Source organism: Aphelocoma coerulescens, chromosome 2 (assembly GCF_041296385.1).
Source record: "Aphelocoma coerulescens isolate FSJ_1873_10779 chromosome 2, UR_Acoe_1.0, whole genome shotgun sequence".
NCBI classification, from domain to species: domain Eukaryota; kingdom Metazoa; phylum Chordata; class Aves; order Passeriformes; family Corvidae; genus Aphelocoma; species Aphelocoma coerulescens.
The window spans coordinates 54,769,343-54,795,213 of NC_091015.1; the positions used below are offsets into that span (position 1 = coordinate 54,769,343).

At 42.8% G+C, this 25,871-nt stretch overlaps 1 protein-coding gene and 1 long non-coding RNA gene across 2 annotated transcripts in view; one reads left to right on the plus strand and one right to left on the minus strand.

Annotated features, from left to right (window-relative positions):
• Positions 1 to 1,857: 1,857 nt before the first annotated feature.
• On the minus strand, positions 1,858 to 4,540 carry TMEM158 (transmembrane protein 158). Its single transcript, XM_069007538.1, has 2 exons — positions 3,305 to 4,540; positions 1,858 to 2,821 (listed from the first exon to the last, which is right to left on the minus strand). The coding sequence occupies exon 1, from the start codon at positions 4,366 to 4,368 to the stop codon at positions 3,397 to 3,399; it is 972 nt and encodes a 323-aa protein (XP_068863639.1). The 5' UTR covers positions 4,369 to 4,540; the 3' UTR covers positions 1,858 to 2,821; positions 3,305 to 3,396.
• Positions 4,541 to 5,571: 1,031 nt separating this feature from the next.
• LOC138106631 (uncharacterized) overlaps positions 5,572 to 25,871 on the plus strand; it is a 41,797-nt gene continuing 21,497 nt past the window's right edge. The window contains exon 1 of the long non-coding RNA XR_011149047.1: positions 5,572 to 5,754. This is a non-coding gene — a long non-coding RNA (uncharacterized lncRNA). The remainder of the gene's footprint in view (positions 5,755 to 25,871) is intronic.

Here is a 25,871-nt window from a genome sequence, read left to right on the forward strand (position 1 = left end):
AACATTTGTATGTACATAAAACCAGGATAACTTACCAGGAAACATGATCCAACAAACAGTGAAGGAAAACCAGTACTGCTTCCTCAGTATTATTTGTTTCTCATCATCCCTTTTCTCACTTCTGCTTTAACTTTCTCTTCTACACAGTGAGTCCTCATATGTAGATAGATATATACAAATATATGCCCTCCCTGAGTACATAAAGGATTATATATGGTGACTAATCTGCTCTCATGCTGACCCTGCTACCAGCTGGTCTTAAAAATGAATCCAAATGAATAAAAATGGCTTAGAATAAACTCCAGCTAGGAGACAATAAAGCTCCACTGCCAGTGAAGAAGAAAAGAAATAGACATTTCAGTGTCTAAACTTGGAATCTTAAACTAGCTGGTGTGCAGATGTATCATTTCACATTGTCCTGGGCTTGCCTCTTCTCGGTTGCATTCAGATGCAATTCCCATGCATGAAGGCAAAAGTTACTCAAAAACATAGTTTACTTAGAGTCATAGTAGCAGCCACAGCTACAGGAGCAGAGCTATTGATGTTAGATGTAACAGTGACTGAAGAAAGCTCTCAGTTTGCATAGTGCATTTCCACTCTCTGTTCTTTACAGGAGAAGCCCTGCTGCCACCTCAATGAAACCCGAGGGTTCAGGGAGTTAGATCCAGGCTGAAGCCTGTACAGCAGGTAATCCCTGTGCCCCTGCTGTGCCTTAAACTCCTCTTCAAGGCACAGAAACACGGACTGGTCTCTCTCTGTGAAGGGAACATCCTTATGCCCACGATTACTGCGATCTAAGGAAACACCTTCCCTAACCCACAAGGGCTCTTTGCACATTGTGTCTGAGATCAGTACTGCCCGAAAACATTGCAGTTTTTTTGCATTCTGGACAAGATTTGTTCGGAGTTTGTTTGCTTGTTTAGTGCCATCCCTCTGTTCTAAAGATTCGGGTCTTAGCAGATTTTTAATAGCTCCAGTTACAAGTGTATTTATAGAATAACTATGAGAAAATCCCTCTCTTGTATCATGTTTTTTAAGTGAAGCAGCAAAATATTTTGAGTGTGGCACTGTCTACTCACAAAGTTTGTATTCAAGCTGATATTGATAGAAGTTAGAAAAACAAACCAGTTTTGGTGTACCACTTGCTAAGTGTCTGCAAGAACTGCAAATAATAAGCCTTTAGTAACTGAAGCTGTTTCAGACAGTAACACCATTCCCTTGTTTACATTGATGTAATTCAGAAAAAATACCCCAATATCACATCACTGGTGAAACAAGGATAAGCAAAAAAGAGATTCCACCCTTGAGTTTAAGCACAGGCTGCCTGGATCAGTGAGGACTATATATCATGAGTTAATAAAGCCAGAAAAACTTCCAGTCAAAATTGTTAACTCTCTGCCTAAATGCATCTCATTCAAAAGATGAAATTATTCTGTACCTGGCAACTTTTCTGAGGTCTATTCCACACGCAGAACATTTCTCTTTTGAGAGGGTGTTAGCAGTATCTTCATGTTTTCCTGCTAGCCCTGCCTTTCAGCGTGAAGAGGCGTCTCTGTCACACAGGACATGATAGGCAAAAAATTGCCCTCTAGCAAGTCAAATGTCTGTGCACAAGAGTTTGCACAAGGTGGAAATGACACTGTTTTACATGTCAAGGAAAGAAAATAGGGGCTCTCTAAACCAGGCATACAGGGGCAGGTGCCCTTTGGATCAACAGGTCAAGAGAACGCTTCTCACCGTGACCGGATCCTCTACTTTCTGAAAACAACACAATGGCAATGTTTACTCAAGTGGCAACCCCAACAACAGGATTAACAGGAGAAACAGTTGGTGTAGAGGCAGCCCAGTAACATGGAGTATTTTTAAATCTTGATTTATTTCTGCTGTTTGTCAATGTTTTACTCTCTGTCCTTTTTTTCCTAGACAGCATACACATAGAGCATGCATTTATTTTATTTTGTTCTCAATTAAAAAATATGGGAATCCTAAGAATTTAATCCTTCCAGACTTTTCATCCAGTCATTTCCACCATACATTACGAATACACCAAATTACCCCCAAGCAAATTCATGCATTCCTAGCAAATTAAATACATTGATGTTGACAAAAGAATGAGAATTCCTATTGCAAATATTTGTCACTTAGCTCGTATTTTGGTTTTAGAAACTTCAGCTGGACTAATCATGTCTAAGGCAAATGAAACAACTTTTTATAAGGCTAAACAGTTGGAAGTATACAACAAATGATATTTTAGGCTACACAACTGTCTGCTCAAACAAGAGAGAAGAAATCTTTCTTCTTTGCATGCTTGCACAGCAGCAGCTGGAATCTAGCTCTGGACTGGCAGCTCCTGCCTTCTCACCCCACAGACTTGCTGTGAGCAACCCTGCAGACTGGTAGATGAAAAAGAGGTACAGTATTACTGTGTCTCCAACAAATACACTGCATCTAAGCTGGTTTTGAGGAATGAACTTTGTAGAAGTCAGAGACTTGCCCCATGCTGTTTAGCATAACTCAGAGTGGGCCTCATCTTCCCAGGACTGAAGCCACCCAACTTCAAATCGAGGAGAAAGCCGTAGTCTGTGGAATTGTGCAGATGAAATTGCCTTGGAGGATCTCTGCCACAGCCATGCTCCCCACCCCTCTCCACCCAACCCTGGTGCAGGCACACAGACCCACATCTGTTGTACAGATAGGGCAGTCAGAAAGGGTTTGGGATTCTTCTTTTGCCACCAACAGCCCTGGTAACACCATTTCACGGGGAAAGGAGCTTCGTGGCAGGTTCGCAGACAGGAAGGCCAGCCAAACCCTCTGTTCCACCCTGGAGGAAACAGACCAACAAAAGGCTACAGTGGCTCCAGAAAGAAAACCTCTGTATTAAAAGCCAAATAATGCAGAGCTACAATAATAAATACACACTATCTCAACCAGGAAATACAGTGTGAAAGGTTCATTAAAGTTCAGCTTCAGCAATAACAATATATATATATCGGTTCTCCATTCTGTCAGAGACATCCCTTTCTGTCCATAAAGGAAAAACCCGTTCAGACTACATCCTATGCAAAAATGCTACTCCGACAACAAATGCAGCCGAATAGGAGGGTCTTTGATTTCCTCCATTGAATTTTTAGGGGGGCTTTTTCTTGCCTGTTTTTGGGGCGGTTTTTTGTTTGGTTTTTTGTTTTGTTTTTTTAACTAAAAGGTTCGTTTAAAACGGGTATTAAAGATACAAAACGCGCACATATGATTTGGTGCCCTCGGGGCCGGGCCGGGCGCTGAGGCGGCCCCACTTTCCGCCGCGCACCTGTGGCACGCTGCAAACAAGACAAACACGACAGAGTCCGTCCCGCGTCCCTCCACAGCACAAGACGAAGAGAAGGAGGTCACCGGGAGAGGCTACTTGGCGGCGGCGGCGGTGGCGGTGCCGGCGGCGGTGCCGCGGCGCTGCTCCATGCCGTTGGGCAGGAATCCGGCGATGATGGGCACGGGCCAGATGAGGGCGGCCACGCTCCATACGATGATGACCAGAGTCATGAAACACGCCACCAAGGTGGACTCGATGGGCTTGCGGTTCATCCGCCAGCCCGGCTCGCCCTTCAGCTCCTCCAAGCTGAAATCCAGGCAGCAGAAATTCAGCGGCTCGCCTTGCAGCCAGTACTGGCCGGGCTCGGCCGCCGGCGGGTAGGAAAGCGAGGAGGCGGCGGCGGCGGCCGCGGCGGCAGCGGCGGGGGGCTGAGGGGCGGCGGGGGGCTGGGGCGCGGCGCTCCGCAGGCGCCCGACCCGCCTGCCCCGCACCCAGCTGCAGCCCACGCAGAGGCGCAAGTCCTGCTGGGCGCCGCCGGCCGCCAGCCCCAGGTGCTCGATGAGCAGCGGCGGCCCCACGCGGTGGAAGGCAGCGGAGAAGAAGGCCCGCCCGTGGCTGTTGGTGGAGAAGAGTAGGAGGTCGCACTGGATGCCCAGCGGGCGGCTCCAGCGGACCAGCAGCGAGCTCAGCATCTGCCGCTGCACGCTGATGTTGCAGTGCGGGTCCTCGGCGGGCTGCGGCTGCCCCTGCGGCTGGGGACGCTGCTGCTGCTCCTGCTGCTGCTGCCCATGCTGGTCCTGCCCGGAGGTGGTGGGAGCGGAAGGGAAAGGCCCTTGGCTAGGGGTAGCCGGTGTGCCCGGGCTGTCGGTGCTGCCTTCCTCCTTGCTTGCTGCCCCGTCGAGGTCCATCTCGAGGCTGGCCAAGGAGCTGGAGGAGGAGTTGGCAGGGGGCAAGAAGAGCTCCTGCTCCTGCTCCTCCTGCCCGCTGGCAGCCGCCGAGGGGCTCCAGCCCTGGCAGGGCGGCAGGCAGGCGGCCAGCAGTGCCGGGAAGAGCAGCGGCAGCATGGCATTAACTTAGAGCCGGAGAGGAGGGAGAGGAGGAGGAGGAACGGGAGGCTGCATGGCGCTGCCGGCTGCCATCTGGGAAAGGAGGCACAGTGCTCTCGCCGAGCGAGCGAGAGAAAGGGAAGGAGGGTGGAGGCAGGCGAGGGGGTGGGAGCGGGGCTGGGGCTGCCGCGGCGACGAGCCGAGCGAGCCGGGAGCCTCGGTGACGGCAGCGGCTCCCCCGCCTCCTCCGCCCCCGGCCCGGCCTGGCCCGGCCCGGCAGCGCCCCGGCGGGAGGAGCCCTGCGGGCCCTCCGCGCCCGGCGGAGCTGGCCCGGGGCAGCCGCGCTCCGGGCCGGCAGCGCTCCCTCCCCGGGGCGTGGGCCCGCAGCGGCCGCCGCTGTCCCCTCAGCCGGGGACCCTCTCCCCACAGGGACCCCTCTCCCGCGCCGCCGCCGCGCCGGTACCCCGTGTCCGAGGGGAGAGCTGGAGCCTCCCAGCTCTACCGCCACCGCCGCACCCGCGGGGGTCGCCGTGGTGGCCGCCGCTCCCCCTCCTCGGTGGGCAAGGGCGAGGAAAAGGGGCTGGCGGCGATCAGCGCGCTCCCGCCGCCGCCTCGGGCCGGGGCGGGGGGCGCGGATGCGGGAATAGCATCCAGGAACCGACTGCACACGCTTTCACTGCGACTTTATAGCACGGGAACGGCACGGGACGGGGGAGACGCGCAGAAAAGGAGTTTAAACTCGGTGGCTGCGCCCTCTCCAGCGGTGCCCTCTAAGTCCGGACTCATCCCCAGGATCTGCTCCCTCAGCTGGGTGTCCAAACCTGGCCTTGGACCACAGGCATCCCACCCGTCCGACGGGCGCTGTCGCTCCTTGTAGCAATGAATTAAACGAGGAAGCTGCTTGCAAGCAGCACAACGCTCCTAAGCGTGGTAGCCGTGAGATTTGGCAGCGTTTTTGAAACGCTGCTTTATAAGCATGATCGTTTATAATCAGACTAGACAGTCAGGCTTGTTTTGTGACCCTGTGCTAGTTACAGTATTACTCTTGACACGGTTTGGGGCTTGCTGTGTTGCAGTTTGACACTCGGAGCCGAGGGGAGGGTCAGAACTAATGACAGAAACGTCTCTCAGTTTTTACTTGGAGCAGAGGATGGGATAGAGTTACATTACCCTGGCAGGCATCCAGAACTGAGACTCTCTTCTTTGTCTTTGCAGCCGTTTTTGGACAAATAGAGATGCAAAAGGGATACACTAGTCTTTCCCAAATAATAGAACTGAAGTCCCTAAGGCTCTCCTTTATGATTGGCATTGGTCCCACGACAGACGTTCCCACGTCAAAGTGACACACGGACACATTCTCACTTGAAGAATAAATGCCTATAATATCAGCCTCAAGTCCTTCAGGTGAGTGAGGGAAGTGAATGAGGGTAGAGAGTAAATTTTAAATTTGATATTTTCGACGTGAAAGAAGGTATTGAATCGGTTTTCTTTTAAAACCTGTGCCTAAATATATCATGACAGCATCCAGAGTTGTTTGCCTTGTATTCAAAAGATATCTGAGTAGCAAAATGTGTTTATGTTTGGTCCCAAATTAGTCCAAAGGGTACCTGGCTACCTATAGTTTGGCTAGGTTTTTGGTTTTGCTTACTACAGAGAAAGACGCCTGATGAAATGTTCAAAGCAAGCTGTCTGCATCCAATTCTGGGCTCGTGCTCAAATGTTGCAATACAGTTAATACATTCCTCAGTGTGTCTTATTTAACAGTTCTCTGATATTTTTTATTGCCTGTTGAATGTGTCTCTACATGCTTCTCCTGATGTCATTTGTCATATCCACACTCGCACACATTTGTGGGGCTATTGTACATCTATAGACCCCAGATCAGATTAAGAAAGGGCTAGTGTGTAGCAAGTAATGCCAAAACTGTGTGGCCTCTGTATGCACAAATTACATTGCATTGGGATTTTTGGCAAAAAGGACTGGAAACGAAACTAAGCCTCATAAATAAGATTTAGCTCCTGAACGCTGTTGCAGTATGTGGGTGGCAAATGTTCTCAGGGAGAGCTTCAGTTCTTTTGGTTTCCACTCCCAGCATCCAACTGAATGCAGTCAGGGGTTTTGCGAAGAAATTGGAGGGGGGAAGACTTGAGCTAAGTTTCTTTTTCTGCAAGGAATGATAACCTGCCACAGGAAATTTAAATGCATTCAGCATCACTTAGACCTCCATAGCAAAGAGCTAAAAGACAGCAATTTATTTCAGGTTGGAGATACATGGGTGCCTCATACCTTTTCCTCTTCATCAAGGAATAATTGACCAAGTGGGTGGAAGAAGCAGAAAGTGTGTTAGATCATTGATTGGAAGGCGCTGTCCAGCAAGGCCCTTTACAGATACTTTATTTCTAGATCTACCAGATATAATTAATCTCTGCATGGATTCAGTTATTCAAAGAGGTTACAGCACACTTGAAAACTTTGTAAGCACAATTATTATCTAGCTCTATTCTGTTGTTTTCAACCATAAATCTCAAAGAACAAAGTAGTTTTATGGCTGGAGAGGCTGAAGTATAACAATATTGGGGGCCAGCCAAAGGTGACCTACATGTCACAGGCAGATCAGTGTAGGTTTTGCAGGTTTGATTCTATAGCTATGACTAGAACTATAATATGTACCATAGGTCACAGTAGCATTTGACAGTATGGTAGAGGAGGTGTGAAGTGGGCTATAATGATAAAATTTTAGAAGGGAATAATGAGGTAACAAGACAGTAGGAGTTTCATAAGACAGACTGCAGAGCAGCTGGAAGGGTGAAGATTAATAGTAAAGGATGATCAGAATCTTTGGAATTGTTTTAGTGACATTTTAACTAAGCATTTTTAATAAAGTACTGCTTGTGAAATACTTCAAGTAAGATGAAATCAAGAATAAGTATTTCTACCCAAGTGCCATTAAAATTGCTTCTCATGAGGGTGCTGCTTCAGAGCCTCAAGTCTCATTGCAGCTTGTGAAAATTGATCCTAAGCAGATAGTGATTCCAGAAAGAAATCTGTAGTTGCATTCAAGTCAGAAGCTTGTGACGCTCAGGCAGTGTTTCTCAATTCAGCCAACTCGTGTGGATCTGCGCTGAGGAACAGGAGTAACTGCGGAACTTTTCTTGACAGAGGATATGCTTTTGAGGTTGTCATTTCTGAAAGGAGTTGAATGTGGGAGAGAAGACAGGAAAGTAGTGGAGTACAGGGTTGGATATGCAGCTGTAACATTAAAGAGATATTTTTCTGTGGAAAGACTTCTACTGTCAATTACAGGAAAAAAGATGTAGGGAGCAAATAAGTATAGTGATGCATTACCAACCTGTGTAAATGTGCCAGGTAAATAAGGAGAATTTCACAGTCAACAGCTGAAGAGGGAGGCTGGGCCAGGAGAAAGAAGGTGGTACTTGAGTCCTCTCAGAAAAAAAAAGCAGTTTCAGTTCTGTAAAAGGAGTAAGATCAAATCATCCTGGGAATTGTTCTGAGACATCTACTTGTTCCTAGCTGAGGAAAAATGTTTCTGTGATACAATTTAGAAGAGTTGGTTGGCTAATGGTTTCTCAGCTGATGTGGGGGGAGAGTCTCAGAGTAATGCAAGGAAGTGAACTGATCATGTAATGTCTGTGGAATCAGTTCTTTGAAGAGTCATAGATAATCAGTGGTTTGCTGATTGAGGAAGGAACTAAGTGATGTTTCATACTGCCCACCGAGGTGTTTCTTTGACTGTAAGTACAGTAATCAGGACTTTCACTCTCCTCCTTTTTGCTTGGTATTCTTGTGGATTTGCCAGAAATTATTTGTGATGAAATACTTAAAGGCCACAGAAGCTTCTGAAATAGATAACAGAAGCTGTTCGGACTAAGCAGCTTGCTACTGCTACATCATGTCAGAAAAATTTATCTGCAGAGAACAGAGACCACGTGCTGCACACAACAAACCAGGGTTTTGTACCACTCTTTACCTGAATATCAAAAGCCCAGACAAAGGGAACAGCCAATTGGCAAGCAGGCCAACAACAAGGGCATAACCTCTCCAGAGAAGTCAACACATCTCTCTTAGTAAAGACACTAAGATCATAGTTTCCCAGGCATTTCTATCAGCAGCAGATTCTCCTCTGCACCACCCTCTCAGTTATACAGACAGATGTCCCTGAAGCCATAGAATGACCCACGTGCAAGAGCCGGGGCAGATGACTGCAATTTTATAATAACTTTGATAATCGTGCCCTATTTAATTAAAAAACTGTAAACATTTTCAGCCCAGCCTTAACCACAGTCTTAAACCCCTTATCCAGATCACCACACACTCCTGCAAAAAGTTGTACCTGTGTAGCTGAGGGAGTGAGGCAAGGGAAGGGGTTTGAGCAGTGATGACCAGGGCTGTTTACTGGATGTCAGATGGGCTCTGGTGGGGCTCCCATGGTCTGCAAGCCACACTGATGATGGAAGTGTGGACCAAGGGAAAGCAACCACCAATCAGGACTCCTAGAAGGAGTACTGAAGAGGAGTTACCCATGGCAATTAGTACCAAGTGGAATCCATCTGTAAATACAACTGCTAGAAATCAGGAAAACATTTTTCAGGGTGCCAGGTGGTATTAGTAAGATATAGGGCCTGCTGGATGAAGGCTCTGGGAACTCTGAGGAGTATTTAGGAACTCCTCTTTGGTATTCCACTAGACTGTGTGTTGTACAAGCACAAGCTAAAAAGACTGTTTCAATTCTAAAGATCAGTGTGAAATATATGCAGAGAATGCTAACGGGAATGTATTAATAGACTTTCAGAACTTTTTTTGTTGCATGCTTTATATAGGTTGAGGCTTTTAGACAAACATCAAAAGGGAAAAAAACAGGAAAAAAGATTCTGTGGGAATGGGTATAAGAGTATTCCAAGGAGCAAACTTTGCACCTCCACAGCTGAAGGTGACCTTGAGGTAATCACAAAATATGAAACCCTGCTATGATATAGGTTGAAGAGGTCTAGCTGGCCAACAAAAGTGTTAAATGCAGTACTTTCACGTATTCCATTTATACGATGAAGTTTTTAAGATCGGATTTGACATAAAGCAGTGTTCCAGAAGACTGGATTCATGTTCTTGCCTAGGTTCCTACTTGCAGGTTGTTCAAAACCCTCACTCATGTGAGACTTCCTCCGAACTGAATTTCTAAAGCTTAGGCAAGATTGAGCCCTGGACTATATTTATTTTGTCTTGTAACTACCACGCTTGCTTATTTTATATTTTATTGGCCAGGAGCCTGACTATATTTATAACCTATTTGCCTCATATTTATCTCACCAGCCAACCTATCCAGAGTTGGAGCTTGGCTGAAACTGGCAAATTTAGGATCTGATATGTTGAAAAAAAATAATGAATCCAAACTAAATGGTGCAGGTAGAGAGAGCAGCAATCTGGGTCATTTTAAAGAAACCTCAGACAGGGCTAAAGGGCAATGTAAGAACTTTGTTCCCACCAGAGTATACACATTGCAGGACTCAGGCTTAGTTATTACCAGTTGCTAAGGGCCACTGTAGGGTGGGTTTGACCAGGTGTCAAAGTTCATGTGTTCTTGAAGCACATATGTTCTGAACATCCAAATGATCCCTGGGCTTCTGGGCAAGTCCTGAGGTGTCACAGGCATTCTTGAAGGAAAAGAGATCCAGTAAAACAGTAGTTGTTTAATGCCAATGCTGTGGGGGTAGCAGGAATGGAAAAACATTTGGTGTGATTACATATTAAATTGTTCTGCAAAATATTTGTACATAAAATAACATTGCTTAATGACTATTTTATGAGTTTGTCTTTGGAAAATCTAAGCATTTACTACAATAATACATTGAAAAATAGCTCCCTGGAAAGCATTTAATTCTGCAAATACTTTGTTTCCCAGCCTGTTCTGAACATGGCTCTAGGGCTTGTCTTTAATGTTATTTATCTCTGTGAGAAAAAGAGACAGGTGAAAAAGTCTGGTATTAGTCTGCACTATGCAGATGTGGGTTTGGCACTTAGATCCAGTGTCGCCTCAGTCTCTCAGTGGCTTTAAAGTGCAGCTATGAAATACAGAACCCTGCTTCCCTAGGAAGTTGCAAGGCACTTGGACTGTGAAGCAGTCCTGTTCCACAGGAGAAGACAAGCTAGTTCACAGGTCATTTGGAACTTGTTTTGTCGTACAGAAGACACACAAACATGACATTGTCGATGGCAGTCTATATCCTAAAGAACTTTTTCAAAAAATAAGTGAGAGTAAGAGAATCAGAGTTCAGGGGATCCTGTGTGCAGCTCCTTAGCCAACCTGCAGCCCTGACCATCCTCTTTCTGTTACTAGCTGGTTCTTCAGTGCTCTATGATACATGACAGAGACATTGTAAGGGAGTCTACAGCATGAGCTTAGCTGTTTTCACTGCAGGTTTTTGTCCCCAGCCATAAAAGAAAGTGTAGAATAAAGAAGGAAAAGTGGAGGCTGCAATCAACAAAGTGAGGGTGGGTGGAAGGTTAACAAATACCAGAACTGGTATGAGGCATGATTAAATTGTGAAAGGCTTTGAAAGTGAGAACAAGGAGTTTGCATTTGGAGCAGCAAAAGAGGAGAAATGACAAGAGAACTGTGGAAAAAGAGTGATGTGCCCGAATGAATGAACAGTTCCAGATAGTGTACCTGGAGAGGAGGTTACAAAAGGGGAGATGTACAGGCCTTGGCTAGGACTTTCAGCAGAATAAGCTGAGATGAACTGTGATACCTTGGAGATGCTGCATGAAACAAATCAGTGACATTTGAAGTACAGCAGCATCAACATCATCAGTGAAATTAGCAGTAAAAACTAAACTCCTCCCTGCCTCCAGACTGTGCATCAACCCCTTAGACTGGGGCTCTCAGAGCTGCTGTAAGCTGTTGGTGTGCAGAAACAGACTTGAAATCTGAAGCAGCACACAGGTACCACTTGTGGTGGTCAGCAGAGTAGTTATATGTGCACCCCTGCTATGAGCCTTGCCAGCTGTCCCTTCTCCAGTGAGACACTTTTGCTGTACATCAAACGGGAGAAGAGATTCATCTGCCTCAGTGAGTCAGCAGAACAGCATTAACTCTTTGGGGAAGTGTCAATGCCAGCGAATGGGGCTGAGTCATCCAGGCAGACACAGCTAGCCTGATACCCACCCAGTCCTTCAGCTGGGAAGCACTCCTGAGCTGCCAAAGAGAAGGTGCTAATATTTCCCATTCTGCTCATCAGTCCAGCATCATTATTTGCAAAACAGCAGAGAGTTACTAATGTCATACTCAAAAAAACCCCCCTGTTTCTTAGTTAGATAAAAACCAGATTTAAAAAGAAACAAAATGTTCTTAATTTCCAGAAAATTTGCTTGTTCACAGTACTTATTTTCCCAGCAATGGCCCCAATCAGTATGAGCCATAATTAGTCACTCAGACCTCAAGACTTATACCTTTGCTATGCTGAACTGGCTCCATGGAAGTCAAGGGAGTCAGAGCTTTAATTCCTAACTTCTAAAGAACTCTTGTCCTAGTCCAACAAAGTCAGCTCATGAACAAGGCGCTGATTGTTTTCAGCAGGATCCTGCACTCACAAATGCTGTTCTGTGTGGTATTATGGACTCAGTGCAGGGGTACACAAGTGAGAACAAATGCCTGTAAGCCTGAGGAGTTGAACAAGCAGCAGAGGAACACCAGCTCTTCAAAGAAAAAGATTTTCTATTTTCATGCAAATGTTCCCAATGTTCTGAAGCAGAAGGAGATGCTTAGAAAATACATGCAGTACAAACTGCTTGCTCTCTAAGAGTTTCATATTCACTCAGCATTAACTGTTCTTTCCACGAACTAATAATCACAAAACAAGTAGGAAATATAGCCTCTGATGTTATGTGCCTGGTTCTTTGCTGAACTGATCAGGTTTAGAAGGTGTGCCTGGATATTTATGATATCTTGGCTTGATTGTGCAAATTAAGAGGCATACATCTCATCACGTGTATCTTAAATTAGTTTGTGGGATTTCTTGCTTAAACCATCATGTCAAATGCTACTGTTTCTAATAGATACAAGTCCATCACCCACATCATTGCAATTGCCCTTGGCTCTTTTTACTATGTTGCTGTAAAGCACTAGAGCTGACAATTGGGTTTTTATCTTCTCGGGAAGACTGGTAGGAGGTAATCTGTCATAACTGTATTCAGGCTCCTCTTCTCGAGTTCTAGCTATGAATGAAGGCTTTGTTTCTCTTCTCACCTATACACTATGCCCTAATCCTGCTGCAGTCAACAAACAGTACTGATGGAACTGCTATGGCCCCCTGGTTTCCAGGCTCTGTTATGCAAATCCCAAACTCTCAATTATGAGAAGGTGGTATAGGCATATTTGTGCTTTTGGTTACATCCATTGTAGCTGGATAAAATCATAGACATAAAAATAGGATTTAAAAATGATTCCCTGTATTCTTATTGTAAGACAGGAAAATTTAATTAGTCTCTATGGGATTTCCATGTGCCGTGATGGTCAGGGATACTGACACCACTGGCCCACTAGAAAAAAGTGGATAATCTGAGAGAGATTTTATAATACTTTAATTAGCCTAATGCCTTATGAGAACATTATTTCTATTGTATTGTCTGCATATTTAAATATTGAATTAGCTCTCATCCCTGACATAAAATACTCATTGGCTACATTTTCTGCTTCATGCCAGATGAATAGCATCTGCAAGCAGCCAGTTAGATCAAAATGTGTTTTCCCAGCTTTACTGCATATGTACAAGTACAATGCCAGAAGAGACAGTATTATATTCCACAGGGAAGCAGTTTGCTCAGAGATTTGGTTCAGGATTACCTGAATATCCTGGTTTAGAAGTTCCACAATTTCCTTTCTCTTAACTTGTGTTCATGCTTTTGCGTTTGATTTTGATGTGTATCTCTTGACACTGATGTCTGCCAATACACATATTCCTGCCTACAGTAAAGCAGATGGCTTCTCTGTGCTACAAAGTGATAGATGTTAATCCACTGATCATGGCTTCTGAAGTATCTCTGAACGGATGTCAGAGCCTTTATGTGCAGAGCCATATAATATATACAATGTAACAATATAACTTTTTAGAAAAACCCCGTTGTAATTCTTGGACTTTCTGTTTTCAACATCGCTGTGTTATCATCCCTGTAGAGTTTTTGTTTTCTAATATGCTGATGTCAAATACTTGCTCAGAAGGCTGGACCCTGACTCACATGATCAGAGGCTGCAGAAGTTTCCCCAGGCAGCACAGGTTTTCTGCCAACCAGCACTCCCAGTCCTTCTCTTCTATTATTTGTACCTACAGTTCTGAGACTGTGTAACTGAGACTCCAATTTAGACATCTCTCACTAGGTAAAGTGACCTGCTATGATTTATTTTCTCTTTCTGCCAGCAACTCTGCTTAAATGGACCTACTGAATGGCTGGTCCTAGGAGACAAGGAGCACAGTCTCAGTTTAGGGGCATTTTTATCTCCCATCTATTCCCCCTGCTTCTAGCCTACAAATTGGAAGACAGATTTGATATGTCGGCGGTGATAAGAAGGAAGCCACGGGAATGTTAAGTAAAGGTAGTTGCTTGTTAAACGGGTAATTGCATAAGGGGGAAACACAGAGCTTAGTGCCATATTTTAACCAAAAAAAAACCCCAAAATACTTGTGTCTTACAGAGAAAATCATGTTGTAGGGACAAAATTAGGAAAAAGTATGGAGCATTAGTCTTAGTTTGGCAGGATTTTTGGGTTTTATGTGGTTGGAGGAGGTGGGTATTAGACTCTCCAGCTGTTCTCCCTGTTGTCAAGTACACCGGTACCTGGTTTTCTCTAGAGATTTTACAAATGCTGGTGCTTTTTTGTCCCATAATTTTATACCTTTGAACACACAAATAAGGAACAAAGATGAGTTTAATAAACAAGACTTACTGAGGCGCTGCTGGTAAGTGAAAATTAATACAGTTAATTTTGTAGCATTACTTCCTTATTCAAAATAGTGTCTTTAAGCATCAAACATTGACATGCTATGGTATAAGAATTTCCCCAGTGGTAAAAGAAAATTATATAATTTAAGCAAAATTGTCCATAAAACTTGAATCTGAGGCTTAACTGACATAGGTGGTCTTGTGACAGTCCTTGGAAGAAAATTTGACCCAAGAACTGTATTTTTTTTGTGTCACTATTGAGAGGAGGAGCTTGTGATATGCTTGAAAAAGGCATCTTCAAAGGCAAAGTCCAAAAACAGTTTCAAGGCAGTAGAGCTTCTTTTGTGAAAATTCTTGTTTACTATAATTGGAACTGGTTTAGGCTGAGGTCTCTTCCACAGGCAATCTGACCTTAAATAAATGAATATAAAATCATTCTGAAGTAGAACTGAAAAATGAAATTCCTCAGGAAATTAAAATTCAAAAGAAATTTGTTTCCAAGCTATTATGTGGATTTTAAAGAGCTGGCTTACTACTGTCATGTCAATAACAAAAACTGCTTTGTGCCAGCCGTACTATCTTGATTAATTTTGCACAGACTTTTCATCAAATTAGTGTCTCAAATATCCCACATCTGCAATACCATGTTTATATACTATTTAATTATTTCATACAAAATACAAAAGGTAATACATACAAAAGCCAATGATCAAGCAATAACTCCAAAAGCATTTTATTAAACTAAGCATTTCTACAAGATCACAACAAAACTAAAAAGGTGAGAGGGTTGGTTACATCACTGAAAACTGAACTAGAAAGTTGCAAGTTGTCACTAAATGGTTTGATTTTGACAAAGACACATTTTGTACTGACTTTATGGGCCATGCCTTTGGCTCATTTACACACCTAACACTGCCCTGATTATTAGCTTTGTTAGAAAAATCCCTTGGAGAGATTTTACGTCTGATTACTCACAGATGGTCAGATTCTTCTAGTTCACATCATATAATGTGTCCAGTGTGCCATGGCTGCAAAAAGGTAAGGATAGGAATGCTAAACAATTTATTTTAAAACCCAGATTACAGGGTTTACATCAACATCATCCTGTTGGTTTTGACAGAGAGATTTCTGATTACGACAGAAGAGAGGAGAGGCCTGAGACCATAAATTCGTTTGCAATATGGCCAGGCACCTGCTGAAAAAATGGTGTTCTCTGTGATTTCAGAAGTAATTTTTTGGGTCATGTTTTTCATCTACTAGAAACTGCTTTTGAAGCCAAATCCCTTCAAAAAAGTATTTGTTTCACAAAAAGTGTTTACTCCTGAGTCCCACAGGGACTGTCAGTACTAAATGAAGATCTCCAGGAGCTCACCACTGAAGCTGATCACTGTTTATATAAATGGTATACCTGTAGTATTACTGCACCTGGATCCATTCAGCTCACTTCAAAGAACTTACAAGAGGCACTAGAAAATTATATGGATGACAGCTTTGGCAGTGCTTGTATACATAGGTAGTCCATTAAACTATTCCAAGAGCTGAACGCCTATACCTGAGGCTGGAGGACCCCATAAATACACATACACTCATATCTATATTGTTTACAGATAATATTATGTTCATATGAAAGCTTATTTTCATTTTCCCCTGAGTTTTCTATAAAAGCCAGGCTGAAACATGCAGTGAGCAATGTTGAAGCTCACTGTAACAGCTGAGCTCTGAATGGGAGGCAGTTCCTGGCCCTCTGTATTCTGTCCCCAGCATGGTCTAGTGAAACACCATATCAGAAAAGGCCCTGGAGGGAATCCTAATCCTTTGAGCAAACTTTCTGGTAACTGGGCAAAACAGGGTGCTTCATTCTGCCACTTCTTCCTTCATCTTCAACCTGTGATGGCAAACATCTGGGCATATGTCCTGCATTTTGCTCTATACAAGCAAGAATAGCTAAGCACAGAATATGTAAGTTAGAAGGGACCATTGGACCACTTTGTCCAACCCTCCTGCTCAAATTTGAGTCATCTAGAGCTGATTGTTCAGGGCCATGTCTGGTCAGGTTTTGAATATCTCTGAGGATGGAGATTCCACAGCCTCTGTAGGCAACATGTGCCAGTCTTTGACTATCTATACTTAAGTAGAATTTCCTTTATTTCAACATGTACATATTGCCTCCTGTCCTTTAACTGGGTAGCACTGAGCTACAACTCAGAGGGTATCACTACAGCACCTAGCACAAGGAGAACTAGTTTTGGGGGTGCCTGTGGGTGCCCCTGTAGCCCAAAAAACTCCCACAGAGAAACAGCAGCAACAGTCATGCAGGATTTCTCTCCCCAACAATCCCAGAGGGTTCTAGTGCTTTTTGATTAAATCGAATAAATAATTCATTTGACACCATAGGGTGCCATGACATTGCTCAAGATGAGCTCAGTGCTGATGGAGTGGGAACTAAGAGCATCACCACACAGGAACAGTGTGAATCTCCTTGGTTGCTGGAGCTTCTTCTGTGCAGCCAGAGGGGAGGCAGGGAGAGAAAGACAAAATGATCCTCAGGCACTGGAGTAACAATACATACCTGTGTGGGGCAGGAGACCTTCTGCTGGACGCTTGCACCCCACTTTGGGAGCTGGTGGCTCTGCAGAGTGTGGAGGGGCAGGCTCAGTATTCTTCTCTCCCCATCCTTTGCCTGAAGTTTTCCGTAAAGGTGAAACTGAGCCTCATTTGTCAGGGAAGAATGAAATGATCCCTAAGGTTAGCAAAGCACTCAGAGACCCTTTGGGAAGAAAAGTGCTACGTAAATAGAAGCTGATTCCTACAGGTTATTAATAGATATATCTGCAAAAGTAATGTGAAAGCTACAAAGGAAAGATCATTCTGAATTAAATTACCATAATTTTTTTCATTGCTGTCTCTTTTCAGGAGACCTGGATTATACTGCTAACAATGACAGGTTTGAATAAGAGACAGGGTTTGTGTGGGCCAGAGGTGGGAACAGAGAAGGAGACTAATTATATCTTTTTTTAACCTTTGTATGCAGCTGGGCAGGATAAAAATGAATTATGCAACCAGCAACTGAGCTGTTATCCCAGTGGAGGCTGCAAAATGGTTCCCAGGTCATCTAGAAACATGATCTAACCTGTCCCATTTCTTCTGGATCTAAACACTTTACAAATCATTAAATAAAATTGGTATTTTCTGCATGCTTCACCTAAAGCTCATGTAATTATCCTATGGACAAACCAAAACAGATTTATCTCACCTGCTCTTACCTCAGCAATGCAGAGGGTGAAGAGTAAGCACTGATGTGCTCTGGGAGAGCTAGAAGTAGCACTCTTCAGTGTACTTTTGGAACCTGGGTTTAACAGGCTAAAGATGATGGCACTGCTTTCACAGTCACTCGGATGTATCATTTGAAGATTTTATTGTGTGATATTTATTCCAATTTTAATGCATGTTTTGATGTGAAGCTTTGTTCAAAAGTGAGAAATGGATGGGAAGGTGTAGAGGAGCCTTTAATGCCTGTATTACTCAGCAAAGTAGCAGGTGTCTGACCAGGAAGAGAAAGAACCCCTCTGCAGGCAGAAATTATGGAGAAATGGAGGAACATGTTCCCATGAAATAAGAACTCATTTCTCTCTGCTCCTTGACTTTACTGCCCAAAATTCAATTCGAACTACAGTTTAATCTAACTGGTCTATTTCTGATGTGCTGTAGCTATGCCACTGGAAAAGGGGGTCTGGCATGAATTAGAGTATATCCCAAGCAAAGAATTTGACTCTCCAGCCTTGAATTTTTGCAAACTCTATTCACACTACTTTGCAGCACCAAAACACAGGGTCTGTGCCCCACAACAAATTAAAACTGTATGATACAAAGGGCTTGTTTTGAACAGAGCTTTTATGTGGTGCTCTGCAACACTTCAGCCATACCAGACTTGAACTCTGGAGGCTGAATGAAGTGTCTTTGAGAATCTGAACCCAAAATTCACTCAATTTTGTGTCAGTTTTCCTAGTTGTAATTTGGTCTGGTATAGTATTTATTAAGAGTGATTCAGGACACTAAAAGGCTTTAAAACTTGCAGCTTGAGCCAGTTTACCCAATTCAAGAATTTTGGCTACTTCTTTTTATTTACACTCTTCTTTTCTTCAAGGAAATAGCATCAACTATATCTGTGTTTTGAAAAGAGGGTAAAGAATATGATGCATTTGTTTATGATTGACTTACAGAAAAGGGCAATATATCACTGGAATAGCTGTGCCTGATAGTGTATAAAAGACTCTGATAGCTTAAATCTTCCTGTGGATAACTTGATACCTCAAAGATGAGTTCATGCCATTTCTTTGTCTTAAGCAGTGTAAAAAAGCAAAATATGAAGTGGAAATACTGTACTGAATAAGTTACAAGACAAATTCTGTTCCTGGAAGGTCACGTTTTACTGAACTGAGATTTCCCCCCATTCTTCCCTTATGTATCTATATATATATCTATATGTCTATCCATATATGTCTTACATATCCCTTATATAATCTATGGCCTTCTTGGTGTTTGCAGTCAAGAACCTATGACTTCGCAATTATTTAAACTCTTAAATGCTAGGTAACCTACTGCCACCTGAGAGACTGAATGCACCCTCACTAAACTGCAAATAATGACCCAATTAAGCTGCAGCCTGTGCCACTATCTGTAAAAAAGGCCAAGTCAGTTTTTGTACATCATCCCAATAGAGCAGATCTGTTGATAATTTGGATATAGTGTGTAACACCAATGCTTGTGTTAGGAATTTCCCAGTCACAATATCACGGTTGCTTCTCTCGAGGTATTACTGTCATTTACTTGTCATTCACTTGCTGACATGTCCTTCAGAAGACAGTCTTTTCTGGAGCTTCATCAGTACCCACAAGCATCAGTCACAGTGGGGAACAGTCTCCAGCACCCACATCTCCTGGGTTGGGCTCTAGGTCACACAGTTTGTGTCCTCCTAGAATGTTTAGTACAGTGAGATGAATGTGAATGGAGCTCCTGAGCTTGTGAAAGTCCAGCAGGTTAAATGCCTATAGCTTATTTGTCAAGCAAGTGAATATAATCCAGTGCTGCACTCCTTTATGACACCTCATGAGAAGTGAGGTCAGCATTTTAGCTCCTGTTTTCTAAACCCTCTATTAGGCTGGTCTTGCTTCAGAATCAACTTTGCAATGTTCTGCTGGATTTGGAACCAGTACTTGAGAATGCAACTACCTCCTCATGGAGTGAAGGGACATGCAGGTATGTGTTGCACATCTGTGGCCTCCAATATATTCATTCCCAGACAAAGGAAGAACCCATGCAATAAGCAGTTATCACAAACATAACCACAACTGCCCACAAGGAGCAAACTTTATATAAGCAGAAGGAATCAATCTAGGAATCAGCATCACATCCTGAATGCCATGGAAAGTTACCAGCAATCCTGCCCCAGTTGAGAGGACTTGTGACTGTTTGCATTAGCTCTGAAGAAGCAGATGATAGCAGTAAAGCAGCTTTAGAACAGAAATCACTGAAAACATTTTGAGGAACTAAGGAATTGGAATTGCATTTGGCATTCAAGAAAGAAAGAAAGCAGCTGTTGCCTCATATATATTTATTTAGTTTCTTCAGGGTTTTTTGGGTAAAAGTGCTGTTGGCTCTATCAAAACAGCACTCAAGGTGTGCAGGATGGTGCTGCCCATTTGGCATACGCAGACAGATGTTTGTGTGTCCCAGAAATATAATCTTTATTCTAGATGAAGAAAATGATCCCCAAATAGACAAGAATTAACAAAATGCATATATTTCACATGACTTCAGCAGGAAGTTACACTGGAATGAAATCACTGGGTGCTCCTTCCAGCACAGGTGCCACCTCCAAAAACAGCTGATTTATCCCCAAGCCTGGTGTTTTCTTTGCCAGCCAGTCTCAAAGGGACAGTTTAGAGTGCACATGGACATGAGGCTTTGACTCCAGCTGCAAATAACACTGTGGAGAAGGGGAAGGCCATGTAGGTGGAGCTGGATGTACATGTGGGGAAAGGGAGGAATGACTTGCAGCCTTGCCAACAGCCCCCTGGTGATGTAGGGGCTGCTTGTGGGCCAGCACCACTTCTGCAAGCACCTGGAATGCTCACCATGGCTGACAGAGAGTGGGTGCTCATTGGTTTTCCAGCAGTGCTTTTTTTTTTCTGAATGGGAGGCACAATTCCTAATTCTTTCTTAAAATAAACAAATAAATATAATTCAATTTCGCCATTCCAAATCAAGACAGAGAAAGCAATACATACTCTACATACACACAGCTACCCTTTGAGGAGACAGACATTTTCCATTCTGGGCATCAACAGAGGCTTTGCACTTCAGCCATCTTCCCAGGCAGCATTTTTAATTAAAATTGTAACTTATCCAAAGGAAGAATCCAGAATAATCTGGATCTTTCTTCCTTTCGTCAATCCTCTGCCCTAGGCAAGGAGATAATGAACTAGTCACTTCAAAATAGTGCTCACCGTGAGCTAATTTATTTTGTTGTATTATCGAGCTTGAGGGTTAGTACAGACTGCACATTTCTCCCAGAAATGACAGAATATTTTGAGCTGACTGATTTGAGACCTCAGTGGCTTTAGTTGTCTGCCTGCTTGAAGCTTTCTTCCTGCCAGAGAAACAAGTACAGTGAGTCACTGGGAAGGGCACTGCAGTGGATTGCATTAGGGGCACACGGAGAGATAGACATGAGATCTCCCATGAGGGATGTGCTGGTCCATGAGATGACAAGAGTCACAGCACTGCAGCTGGGACGTGGGTTTTAGCAAGGTTCCTAGGGGCATGAAGCCCCACCAAAAAAGCACCCTGTGTACATGGAGCAGTGCTGTTGCCTTTCTCTCAGCCCTCTACGTCAGAGCAGCTGTTGTTCCCAGCTCCAGTTAAGCCAACCTGGACATGCAGTACCGGGGATCACAAAGGTGGGTAAAGGCTGTGAAGCTGTGGAGATACCTGAGCCTTCAGCAGAGAAGGGGGAACACATTGCATGAGGACTGACGCTTCCAGAGCAAAGAAAATGAGATAGAAATAATCTCTTGTAAAGTGAGGACTGTGGCCTCATCACAGATCTGTTTGCTTGAAAATTATTCTTACAGATGAGCTAAATGGAAATCTGTTTTGTTAGGAAACTCATCTAAAGTTTAGCTCCATTCATCTCAAGTTTAGCTCCAGATTTACAGACAGCAGGGAACCTTTCTACTAATTGGAGTCTAGCATCAGTTGGGGCTAGCAGAATTTTTATACAAAACCTTTTAAGGGAAGAAAGTTTTTTAAGGAAGGCCTGTGCCATTTTTACCAACCAGATTCTTTTGTGTGTTACTCAAAAGTATGTGAAAGGCAAAGGGTGAGAGTAAACAGCAGGTATTATTTCTGATCAATTCACTTCCATTATTTAGACTTGGGCACTTGGGGAGCTGAAACTTCAAGTAAAGCTCATAAGGGGATGGAATCAAAGACATAAAAATGCCTGTAGGAATCTCAAGAACAAAGTGGCTTTGTGAAGTGTATTTTTGGTCTTGGAATATGGGAAGAGTTTGTGAAACCTAAGACAGTCTTTACTGAACTAACATTGATGTCCAACCTCCTAATGAATTCAGGCTCTTGCTTCCATTAATTGATATTTTTATTTAGACCCTTTCCTAAACTTTAATCCCTTTCTGCGGAGGAGGAAACAAATTCCTATCTACTGCTGGACACACCTGCTTATATTCCATCAGAACCAGACACGAAGAGAAAATCTAATTCTTTATTTAGATTTTTGTAATCTAATGCCTGTATTTGTGCATTTCTTGGTGGACTTACTTAGATTTTCCTACATAGTGATTCTCCTGTGGTATATTTGTATCAGATTATCCTGTTGTATATTTATATCACCCTGTAGAGTTTCCATTAACACCACCAAACATTCAGCCTTGAGCAGTTACAGTAACTGCACAGGACCTGGAAAAGATATCTCTCTATTTATAATTTAGGAAATCAGAAACCTACATGGTAACACTTGTTGTAATTCAACAATAGATTTTTAATAATGTAAACAGAAACCAGGGGAATCAAATCTAAAGTAACGATTTTAGTTGAAGGGAAAATATGTAAAGATGAGGAAGTCAGTGAAAACCTGCCTGTTCACTGTAGGTAGACCTTATTTTTGAAAAAAAAAAAACCCATATCAAAAATTGCATGGCATTCTTTCTCTGAATGGAGTATCATACTACTTATTTTTCTTCAGTAGTGGTGATGTTAATGCAAGTTCTCTGTCTGTTTTCATAGTTCGGCAGCTCGTTTAGTAGATCACTACAAATGCTCCAGGTTTTACTCAGAGATCTTTTCCAAACAGGGTCATTACTGTTGGGTGATCAAGATGCTGTCAGCTGTACAGTGAGCTCCCAGTCTTTGTCTTGTGCCCGTATCTGCCCATGGCTCTGGGCAGTTCTTTCTTGGTTCCAGCAGCGCTGCCTGAGAACAGCATTGGTTCTGCTCATGGCTGTCCAGAGACTCAGAGCTGCCCAGCACATGGAAGTACTTGTTTGCCTGCCCCCTGCTCTGCTTTGTCAGCTCTGTTTAATCTGCCTGTGACTGTTGGTTCACATACATCCTTAAAAGCAAGATGACCCCACCAGCATTTTTTTCTGAAGCAGGTGAGGGAGCATTCACAAGGTCCCTTCCTCTGGCAGAGCTGAAGCAGTGGCAACCAATACCAATGGAGTGACAGGCAGCTGGAATGGTACAGCTGTTTGCAAAGGGAATTTCTGTGTGTATATATGTGCATATATAGGTATGTACATTTTATGATCTGATAGTTTCTCATTCAGAAGAAAAATGGTTCACAGTCTGCAGGGAGCAGACTCACCTCTGTCATCTAGTAAAGGGGCTGTTTCTGCCACAGCTAGAGAAAAACAATGGCCTTTTTTCTAAAGAAGAGCTCTTTAAAGCCAGTCCACCATGACTTTGCAGAAGGGTTAAGGAGCTTATTCTGTTTCTTTAACCCAAGACAAAGGATTCCCTGAATGAGTCACCCCACCCCACACCCCAATGTTCTTCTTACAGGATGTCTGAAGAATGAAAGAGGATTGAGTTTTTATTTTTAACATGCCCATTTCCTTTGGCTGCGCTGTGAGTTGAAAAACCTTCATTTGTGATTTCAATGCTGTAGGGTAACTAGTTTCCTAAAACTTTCCAAAGGCAAGAGATTTGCAGTCATACCTTATTACATGTTTATAACTATACTTGGGAAAACGTGCATGACCCAGAAATGTTTGCCAATATTTAAGGGGATTTGCTGAACGTCGAATGGATCTCTCTTACCATTTCATGGTGATTTTCTGCAGTCCGGATACTGCTTTTTATCTCAGTTCTTGTAATAAAACATCTCTTCCCACGTTCACCTCTTCTGTAGTATGCATAAACACTTATTTAGTGTACATATTACTGAATACTGAATGATTAAATTGCTAAGTTGGATGGATTCAGTAATAAATCATTTTACCATCAGTTTAAGTCTTGTTTTGCTTTTCATACTAAGAGTACTTGGTATACTTATTTTTGGCAGTACACTGAACCTAAGTCAGTGTTACTTAATTTATAGCATATCCTTGATGTATTCTGGTCCATTAAACAAAGGAATGGCTTCACAACCTCTTCCATAGATGAATTATAGCACTATTTGAGTGTCTGCATTTGAAACATTCCTTTGCTGTAGCCCACGTAGGACATTCAGTTCCTCTGATCACACTTCCATGTGGGATCTGGGTAGCTATGCTGCAATGGTAAATCCTATGCTTGCTTTATGGAATAAGCTTGATTTTGAATTTAAACAAATGGAAGGTTAAATTTTTTTCCTGTGCTTACAATTCTTATCTTTGGCTTTTAAAAGGAGAAACAACCAAGAAATGCTGAAAGCGGGAAAATCTGCTGGATTCCAAAGGTATTACTGCCAAGAACCCAAATATGTAAAACACAGACAATTGAATAGTCAAGGACATCTTTTCATAACTCACATAACTCCAAATTATTTCAAGTGTCTTTATTTTTCTATTATTAGGAGCTTCACTTGTGTAAAATGTTGTGAGATGAAAATATTGTTTCTACTGAATAGCTATAGGACGTATATAATTACCTAAAAAAATCTTATTTTGATGAACATTTGTAGTAGCCATAACTATATATTGAGATATGTAAGTCTTTATCATACATATAAAGAAACTTAATTTTTGCTAGCAGATGGGGTATTTAATTCTATTTCCATTCCTTTCCCAACAAACAGACATTCAGTGCAGGCAAGTTGCATTGGTGTGCTTGTCAGACATTCACCTTCTCAAAGGTATTTCGGCAATTCTGATGTCAAAGGGAATTTGTTACCTAAAATATCAAAGAGGATCTGGGCATAAACTCCTCACAAAAAACCCCCCGGGATTAAGCATGTTTCAATTCCACTAAATTTGGTGGCATTTCCCCATGTACAAATAGCATAATTTGGACTGATAGCTATTTGCATAGTTGGTCAAAAAAAAGCTTGGGGGGAAGAAAAAAGAAAGCAGGGATGAGGAAAAGCAGAGAACAAGAGCAAAGAGTCCAGTAATACCAGAGAAAAGAGAAATCAATCCTTTGAGGGTTGGAGAAAGCTGAAGGAGTAGGAAGAATCCCCAGACGTGGTAAAGAAAAGTTCTTGCAAGACTAAAAACAAAATTTCAAATATTAGCAATTACTTTCAAGGTGTTATCAGCCATCACTGGTGTGTTGTCATGGGGAGAAAAAGGCGTGCAGCATCAAAGGAAACAAGGAATCTAATGAAGAAAGAAAGGAGTAATTTGCATCTATTTGGTGGAACAATCTTCAGAGGCACATTTGTTAATTAGAAGGTTTGAGCTGCACATTTTAGAGTACTGAGAGGCTGGTGGAAGTCTCCAGACATGTTTCGAGGCAGCAATTTGTATGGTCACAGAACATTTCTATAGCATTACAATTTATCAGCGAATTGAGTTATTTTTCCTTCATCACTTGAAACTCGACACTCAGAAGGGAAAATGACCAGCCACTTGCAGGAGCCTTTTTCTCTGAGCAAACATAATACTTAAAAGCTCATATTTTCTTCCAGAACTTTTGATACTCCCTCTATGCACTGGGGTGTGACTATGAGTGTCCCTAGTCTTAACTGTGACCGTTTGCTCTTCTTGTGTTGTGGGTTTTATTAATTTCTTATTATAGTTTTGTGAGTGTTTAGAGGTCTAGATATCTTTTCTGAAAAAAGTAAATAAATAAAATGTACATAAAGGGAGAAAGAGACTAACTCCCTGCTCCACTAAAATTAATGAAGACAGAACAGCAATCAAATTTAGCGTACTTTCTGGTAGTGTTCAAGGCTTCAAATGTTAATCAGGTGGATTTTTTTTATCATTAGCATCTAAAATTTCAAATAACAGAAGTTGAGTTCTTAAATCCATATATATTTTACGAATCAAGAAAAAGTCTTGATCTATCAAACTTCTTTACATGTTTGATTTGAGTAAAACCGAATTTGTTTTTCTACAGACTTTTTTTAA